The 8,842-nt window shown below is 38.6% G+C and overlaps 1 protein-coding gene across 6 annotated transcripts in view; it reads right to left on the bottom strand.

Moving 5' to 3' along the window:
• Positions 1 to 2,094: 2,094 nt before the first annotated feature.
• Positions 2,095 to 8,842, bottom strand: part of LOC138974321 (uncharacterized) — a 17,590-nt gene continuing 10,842 nt past the window's right edge. For 5 of the 6 annotated variants that reach the window (XM_070347035.1, XM_070347038.1, XM_070347033.1 and 2 more), the window contains exon 5: positions 2,095 to 6,476. In XM_070347035.1, the coding sequence (XP_070203136.1) occupies positions 6,379 to 6,476 (98 nt within the window). In that variant the 3' untranslated portion in view covers positions 2,095 to 6,378. The remainder of the gene's footprint in view (positions 6,477 to 8,842) is intronic. The other variant, XM_070347034.1, reaches the window with a different exon arrangement.

The raw sequence follows: 8,842 nt of genomic DNA on the forward strand, positions 1-8,842 counted from the left end.
AATAATGGAAAAACCCAAAAGACAAAGGATGAGAAGAGTTCAGTAATAACATCTCTGCTCAAAAACCAAGATTCAGCTTCAATGTGGAGATGGAGGTTTATCGCCACAACAAGAAGATACAAAGTCTACAGAAGTAAAAAAAAATCTTCCAACCTGTGTAAATAAGCATGTAAACCACCACAGATTTTTTTTTTTAATTTTTTTTGTTTTTTTCCTTTTTTATTAAATTTTTATTTTTTTATTTTTTTATTATTATGAAACACGAAGTTTCATTTCATTTTCAAACATGAGTGTTAAATTTACGGGAGTACCGTATCTAAATTTGCTAATGCACATTTTAGCAATAAGAACTAAATGGTTAATGATATCTAGACACACGTTGCCTGCATTTTCAACACAAACAACCCCAAGTAGTACAGATTTTGCGTTAAGTTTAACACGTACACCAGTTTTATCTAGTATAGTGTTTTCGACGTGTTTCCATAAAGGCTTAACTTTACTACAATCATAGAAAAAATGTTCGATGTAGTCTCTTTCGTGTGTGCAGTATGGACAATATTCACTGTCAGACAGTCCCATTTTTTGTAGAAGAATGTTTGTGGGATAGATGTTGTGAACAATTTTCCAGTGCAATTCTCGTAGTCTTGATTCTTTTGTTGCGTTTTTTGCTATAGACCAGCATGTTTCATTGACGTCAAAATTAAATGTATTTTTCCAAAATAAAACAGAACAGGGAGTGGAATACTTCGTCTTTACAATAAATTGCCTAATCAGGTTTGCAGTCATATGGTTCGTACCGTTAAAGGTTAAATAGTGTTGTTCGTTAATATCAGATGTCACAAACTCTGGGTTGTTTCTCAGGTATCTGGAGACAGCGGCTCTAACGACCAAGTATTCCAGATAGAGATTTGGCACCGGTGTAAGGGTTAACATTTTATTTTTCACCAAGAGAATATAATTCATTATATGCGGGATAATGTGCGGGGGGGGGGGGGGGGGGGGAGGGGTGCAAACAACATTTTCACAAGCACATAACCAACAAAATGACATCGCATGCGCAGCACACAAAGTGCGTAGCACGGGTACCACTAGTTCTTGTTTAATTTAGGTGAAAAGCTTGAAACAGAGGGGCTTAAAACCGACAGTACGATCATTTACTGACCGAAAAAACCGTGCTCGAGTCATTCGGCGAAGGTGGTGAGCTTTCAAACTACCACGACTGAATAACTGATAACACATCTTTGCATAGAGTTTTTTCTAGACGAGTAGCATAGTGCAGTGGTTACGGATTCGGAGTTTCAATCCGATGCTCTGGGTTCAAGTGCCACTGTGAGCTACAATTTTTTTTTTTTAATTAACTTAAACCTCAATTGCATTCAGACTGCAACAACCGGTTTTTGCCCCTGTGTTAATTTTTTTAAACGCGTAAAGAAACTCCTATGCTTTCAAAAAAAAAATCGAATTTTGACTTTTAACTGTATATAACCATGCATCGCCATCGTAATCAAAAATTAACGAGGGAAAGCAAATTAAAACACCGATGAACAGTATTGTCTTTTCTAAACTTCTTGACAGACATTTCCCCAATAAATAAGGAACAAGTCACTAAACTTAGTTATTTACGGTCTACTGCATAATGTTCTTCCTTTTAAACTTTACCAGTAACCCAAAGTTTCTCTATAACCAATCTATGTTTGTCCAACAGTTTTACCGATATAAAATTATTAAACACAAGTTCAACATACAGTAATTGTTGTACTTATTGTGAGAACGAAATTGATTATACTTTTTTTTTCTTTTTTTTTTGTGCCCTAAAACTATGTTCACTTGGAAATGCGTTGAGGATAAAGTGATTTGTAAATATAATATGATTATTAAAAATTACCGTAAAGGAAGTTTTTTGGGCGTGTTTAAAATACATTTAGAAATAGTATTGTTAACGATATAGGTACATTTAAAGTAGAAAATTAATATAAAAAGCAGAAAAAAAGAAAAGAAAAAAAGACCAATAAAGAGGGATACTCCCCGCAACAACAACAACAACACACAAAAAAAGTTGAATCAAGCAGCTGAGATAAAAAAAAATTAAAAAAAGAAGTTCAACATAATCATTTACTCTTCTCCTGACATTCAAGCCAACAAAGTCATTTGTCATAGGCAGTCATTCGATTCCAAGACAATCATCACAGGTTTAAACCGACCCTTTCGTTTAACCATTCAGAAAACAACAGCAATAACGCTGTTAGTAGGCCTACTACAGCGCGCTCAACGTTCGCCTTTTTGAACTCGCGATGAGATTTGTTTCTTCTGGTGGCAAGCTTACCGTTAACAAACGCATGCGTACTAGTTAGGATTCCCCCAATTTTCGCGACCTTGACCGTGGAATACTCTCGAAGTCACCACTCCGGCGTTCATGCATAGTGAACAGTTGGAAAGTTAAACTTCGGGAGTTCCCACTTCCGAAAGAGGCCTCTACTTCCAGTGTTACTGACTTCCTCCTCATGCAGACGGGCCAAGAGTGTTAGTTGTTTGAGAGGAGAGTGTGTGGCGAATGGTGCTGATCTTACGAAGCTCAAAATAAGCTGCTCTACAGACTAAAGATTATATGTTGTTAAGGGTCATGTCAGATGAAAGGGTGAATCCAAGGTTTCTAGCTGATGGTGAGAAAAGAATGTCGGTGTTGCCTATTTGAACAGAAACAGGTTGGGGAGAGGGAAATGTAGTGTTCTTCTTTTTGCACAGTAAGACTTCAGTCTTATCATCATTCAGCTTTATCCTCCAAACTGACCATCCTCCAATGTCTCCAAACTGCCCGTCATTTCCCAAAAAGCCAAAAAGCGGTAGGCCTACAGGGCGCCTACAGAAGTTACTGCATTCCGTTGCAATACACAACGGATCTATTCTTTTATTCAGCCTCTCTCTTGGCCTGTTTGTTGGTAGCTAGCCTACTGACAAAGCTTGGGTTTTCAGTGGAAGGAGCTGACTACTCTTTCTGCCAGTACATTATAGAGAGCCTTAATTATAGATAAATTCAGGTTATAAGGGCTAGAAGCCCAAGACAGTCAATATGAAGCTAGGCACTTCCACTTATTGCCAAGCGGCAAGCAAGCAGATTTCTCTGTTCAAAATGGATGAAGCGCGTCTTGTAAGAGGTGACAGAGGGGGGGAAATATTTTGATTTTCAGAAGCTTCCGTTTTCATAAACACCAGAACAGAGGTGATACTACTCATTGGCGCTGCTCGAACAAGAATTGTAGAGCATAGTTGACTACCAATATTGTCGACATGTCAAATTACATATGACATGACACATGACCTGACATATATGACACATGGCATGACATGACATGACACATGGTATGACTGGAGGAACATAGACCTGGGGGAACATAGACCTGGGGGAACATAGACCTGGGGGAACATAGACCTGGGGGAACATAGACCTGGGGGAACATAGACATGGGGGAACATAGACCTGGGGGAACATAGACCTGGGGGAACATAGACCTGGGGGAACATAGACATGCTCCCTCGATTGCCTGTCCTACGTACATGTAACAGACGACAGCGTCAGTTCAGTATTGAAATGAACGATTTTAGCATATTTCAGCACAACGACGATGTAAATAGAAATGATGTTTGACCCTAACAATCCCCGCAGCTAAAAGCAGAAGTGTTATTTTCTGACAGATTTCGAGCTAGACAATGCAGCATTTGGAAGTCGACTGATTCGATTGCCTGTGCTTCCTACATGCAGCGTCAGTTCAGTATCGAAATGAACTGTTTTCGTATATTTCAGGACAACAACGATGTAAATAGAAAACGCGAAGGCTTCAAAACATTCTTACCATGTAATCATAGCACCAACCATGTAATCATAGCACCAACCATGCAATCATAGCACCAACCTCCCAGATGAATGCAGATACATTACAAGAAATAACATGCCAGCTTTATTTTGTGCGAATGAGCGAAACATCGTGTCACTTTGACATCAAGGGACGTCACTCAGTTGCGTGGGGGTTGTTCGTTTTTTTGGAGCATAAAACTTCTAGGATATCTTTTTCTACCAATAATTAACTGAATATTAAAGTGAAACTGTATGTAACGGGCAAATTTAGCATAACTGTAACTCATATTATTAGTTGCTAATCAATAAAACGGTGCAGAGGGTCATTAAATCGTAAAATGGATGGTCGGCGATTAAACCGTCAATACCCCCGAAATTTGCAACAGTGGCGAGAAGTTTGCAAGTCACGGCAAAGCCGGTGTAACACGACATTTTTACTTCACGAACAATTTACACCGGAGTAAAAAATTTCGTACGAAATTCTTTCTCCGAGTACACCTTTCGTACGAGAAAAGAACTCCCCAAGGTACGAAAAAATTACTCCGTCCACGAAATTTTGACTCCCCAAATTTTTACTTCCACTAAAAATCTCGTACGCGAAAATGGGATGCGGGCGAAGGGATAATGCCAATATGTGATCTCGCGCAAACAAATGTCGCGCTACCTTCCCTCCACCCCTTCCACCACCAAGACTAACAGGGGACAGGGGAGTCAAAGTTGCGTACACCTGGCGTGTGGGCAGTAAAGTGCTCGAGTAAGGGTGGAATAATTTATTCGTTATTTATTCGTCAGGGGAGTAACATTTTCAACAGAAATGTTGACTCGGAACACACCTGTCGTAGGAAGTTATTTTCTCGTGTTATGGGGAAGGTTTTTTTTCGTAAAGGGAGTACAATGTTCGTACGAAATGTTTACTCCGGAGTAAAAATCTCGTGGGAGTAATTTTCTCGTGTTACACCGGCACACACACAAAAGTAGATCTAACTCGACCGGTCCACAGTTATCCATTCGCCCGCAGAAAAATGTGCCTTGTCAAACGTTCTAATCTCTTGTAGTTGCTGACAATATCGTTATAAAAACAATCACAGTGCGCTAAGAGACGTATACAATACAATACAATACAATACAATAACTTTATTAATCTCTAAAAGAGAAATTACATTGCTGAGCGTTTGTGTCCGTAATAATAACATACATAAAACATTCAAAATAAACATTTGTTCTTTGTCCTGAGAAAATATAGCACATTGGTTATCACATAAGAAAGTATATTAAAAATAAATTAACATGCATTCACCATCAACAATGCACAAAAGAAAGTCAGCACCTTGAGTAAATCTTGAAAATAACTATTACACGTTTCGTTCAATAAATCATTTTCTCGATTTGCTCTATAAATTTCTTAGCGCACTGTGATGTCTCAATAACTGAAATAATACCTGTGAGTAAGTACTTGTCACATGACCAAATTAAAGCATTTCATTGGACAAAGCGAGTGCGCTTTAAAATAAAACACCTCTATGTTGTATCCATGTGTCTGCATTCATGCGGTTGTTTTCCTACATTCGATTTGAGCAGATTTTTTTTCATTTAATTGAAATGAATTTATTGGCTCTACATTACCTGAAGGTGCTAACGAGGGATTTTAAATCCAGATTAAGATGTTAATGATACAGCATTTGATTTGCCTTTTGAAGGAGTGTTCAGTTGATATTTCACAACAAACAAAAACAAAAGTGCTATTTATACCACCTGAGTACAATAAAACAATAATATTAAAGTGCTGTTGATCAAAAGATGCCGACATTAACTTATCCTGTGGTTAAACATCATTGCGCTTCATTTAATAATACATTTTCTGAATAAGCTCTATAAATCGCGATGTGATGATGATGATTATTTATTGTTCTAAGCAACTTACAATAGTAAAAACAATACATCCATAAATATAAACAATGATTTACACAAAGCATCTTAAAATATATAAAAAGTTAAATATTAATTCACATACCATTTACTCAATAAATCACACACACACACACACACACACACACACACACACACACACACACACACACACACACACACACACACACAGAATGCTTCAAGAATGAAACAAATGCTACAATCAAACACTTTGGAGTATTTTGTCGTGCTAAGAACGGCAGTAAGTTCAAGCCACTCTGAAAAATCCATTTCTTGCTGTCCACGCACGATATGTTTTGCAAAAGAGAATACACCGCAAACAAATTTGGATCGTTTGCTCCGGAACTGCAACGTCGATATTTCGAAACAAATATATCTAGCACAAAACCCAAAACCTGCCTTGAAATGTCAAAATGTCAAAGCGTGCGGGTTGAGAGGAACTGCTAATAATTTACACAGCATTCAGATCCTGTTCTTCTCTTTATCACACCCTCTGTTGACCATTATTTCACGCGAGGTAGCAGACATGGAACAGAGGTCAAATAGCACAGAGGTCAAATAGCACAGAGGTCAAATAGCACAGAGGTCAAATAGCACAGAGGTCAAGCTCGCGGCTCGGGAGGGGGCGGAGGGCGGTGAATGATGTAGACGTCCGGTAAGGCCAGGCTCCCCAGGTCGTCACGAGATTTACGTGGATCACCTGAACAGGTAAAAATAATGTCAGTCGTCTCTCTCAGACCAGTATCAACTGTTGTCGTCTCTCACTAGACCAGTATCAACTGTTGTCATCTCTCAATAGACTAGTTTCAACTGATGTCATTTCTCACTAGACTAGTATCAACTGTTGTCATCTCTCACTAGACTAGTATCAACTGATGTCATCTGTCACAAGACTAGTATCAACTGTTCTCATCTCTCACTAGACCAGTATCAACTGATGTCAGTCATCTCTCACGAGACTAGTATCAACTGATGTCATCTCTCACTAGGCTAGTATCAACTGGTGTCATCTCTCACTAGACTAGTATCAACTGTTGTCATCTCTCACTAGACTAGTATCAACTGTTGTCATCTCTCACGAGACTAGTATCAACTGTTGTCATCTCTCACGAGACTAGTATCAACTGATGTCATCTGTCACAAGACTAGTATCAACTGTTCTCATCTCTCACGAGACTAGTATCAACTGATGTCATCTCTCACTAGGCTAGTATCAACTGGTGTCATCTCTCACTAGACTAGTATCAACTGATGTCATCTCTCACTAGACCAGTATCAAATAATGTCAGTCATCTCTCACTAGACTAGTATCAACTGATGTCATCTCTCACTTGACTAGTATCAACTGTTGTCATCTCTCACTAGACTAGTATCAACTGTTGTCATCTCTCACTAGACCAGTATCAACTGATGTCTGTCAACTCTCACTACACTAGTATCAGCTGATGTCATCTCTTACTAGACCAGTATCAACTGATGTCAGTCATCTCTCACTAGACCAGTATCAACTAATGTCATCTCTCACTAGACCAGTATCAACTGTTGTCATCTCTTACTTGACCAATATCAACTGATGTCATCTCTCACTAGACTAGTATCAACTGTTGTCATCTCTCACTAGACCAGTATCAACTGATATCAGTCATCTCTCACTAGACTAGTATCAACTGATGTCATCTCTTACTAGACTAGTATCAACTGTTGTCATCTCTCACTAGACTAGTATCAACTGTTGTCATCTCTCACTAGACCAGTATCAACTGTTGTCATCTCTCACTAGACCAGTATCAACTGATGTCAGTCATCTCTCACGAGACTAGTATCAACTGATGTCTGTCATCTCTTACTAGACTAGTATCAACTGATGTCATCTCTTACTAGACCAGTATCAACTGATGTCATCTCTCACTAGACCAGTATCAACTGATGTCATCTCTCACTAGACTAGTATCAACTGTTGTCATCTCTCACTAGACCAGTATCAACTGATGTCAGTCATCTCTCACGAGACTAGTATCAACTGATGTCATCTCTCACTAGACTAGTATCAACTGTTGTCATCTCTCACTAGACCAGTATCAACTGATGTCAGTCATCTCTCACTAGACTAGTATCAACTGATGTCATCTCTCACTAGACCAGTATCAACTGATGTCAGTCATCTCTCACTAGACCAGTATCAACTAATGTCATCTCTCACTAGACTAGTATCAACTGTTGTCATCTCTCATTAGACCAATTTCAACAGATGTCAGTCATCTCTCACGAGACTAGTATCAACTGATGTCATCTCTTACTAGACCAGTATCAACTGTTGTCATCTCTCACGAGACTAGTATCAACTGATGTCTGTCAACTCTCACTAGACTAGTATCAACTGATGTCATCTCTTACTAGACTAGTATCAACTGTTGTCATCTCTCATTAGACCAATTTCAACAGATGTCAGTCATCTCTCACGAGACTAGTATCAACTGATGTCATCTCTTACTAGACCAGTATCAACTGTTGTCATCTCTCACGAGACTAGTATCAACTGATGTCTGTCAACTCTCACTAGACTAGTATCAACTGTTGTCATCTCTCACTAGACCAGTATCAACTGATGTCATCTCTCAGTAAACTAGTATCAACTGATGTCATCTCTTACTATACCAGTATCAACTGATGTCATCTCTCACTAGACCAGTATCAACTGATGTCATCTCTCACTAGACCAGTATCAACTGATGTCATCTCTCACAAGACCAGTATCAACTGATGACGATCTTCCTTTTAGTGTTAATGATGATTGTGAACTATTTGCTGATGATACGACCATACACACTTCTGATAAAAAATTAGACAAAGTTTATTTATCATTGCAGAACAGTGTAGATGATCTCATTAATTGGACGAAATATAACCACATGAGTCTTCACCCCCAAAAGACCAAATACATGTTAATTACAACAAGGCAAAAAAGACAAAACATCAAGAATAATCCTCATTCCTTATTAATTGGCAACGATGCAATAGCGGAAGTAGGAGATCACAAAGTTTTGGGAGTAAATATCGATAATAATT

Source organism: Littorina saxatilis, linkage group LG8 (assembly GCF_037325665.1).
Source record: "Littorina saxatilis isolate snail1 linkage group LG8, US_GU_Lsax_2.0, whole genome shotgun sequence".
NCBI classification, from domain to species: domain Eukaryota; kingdom Metazoa; phylum Mollusca; class Gastropoda; order Littorinimorpha; family Littorinidae; genus Littorina; species Littorina saxatilis.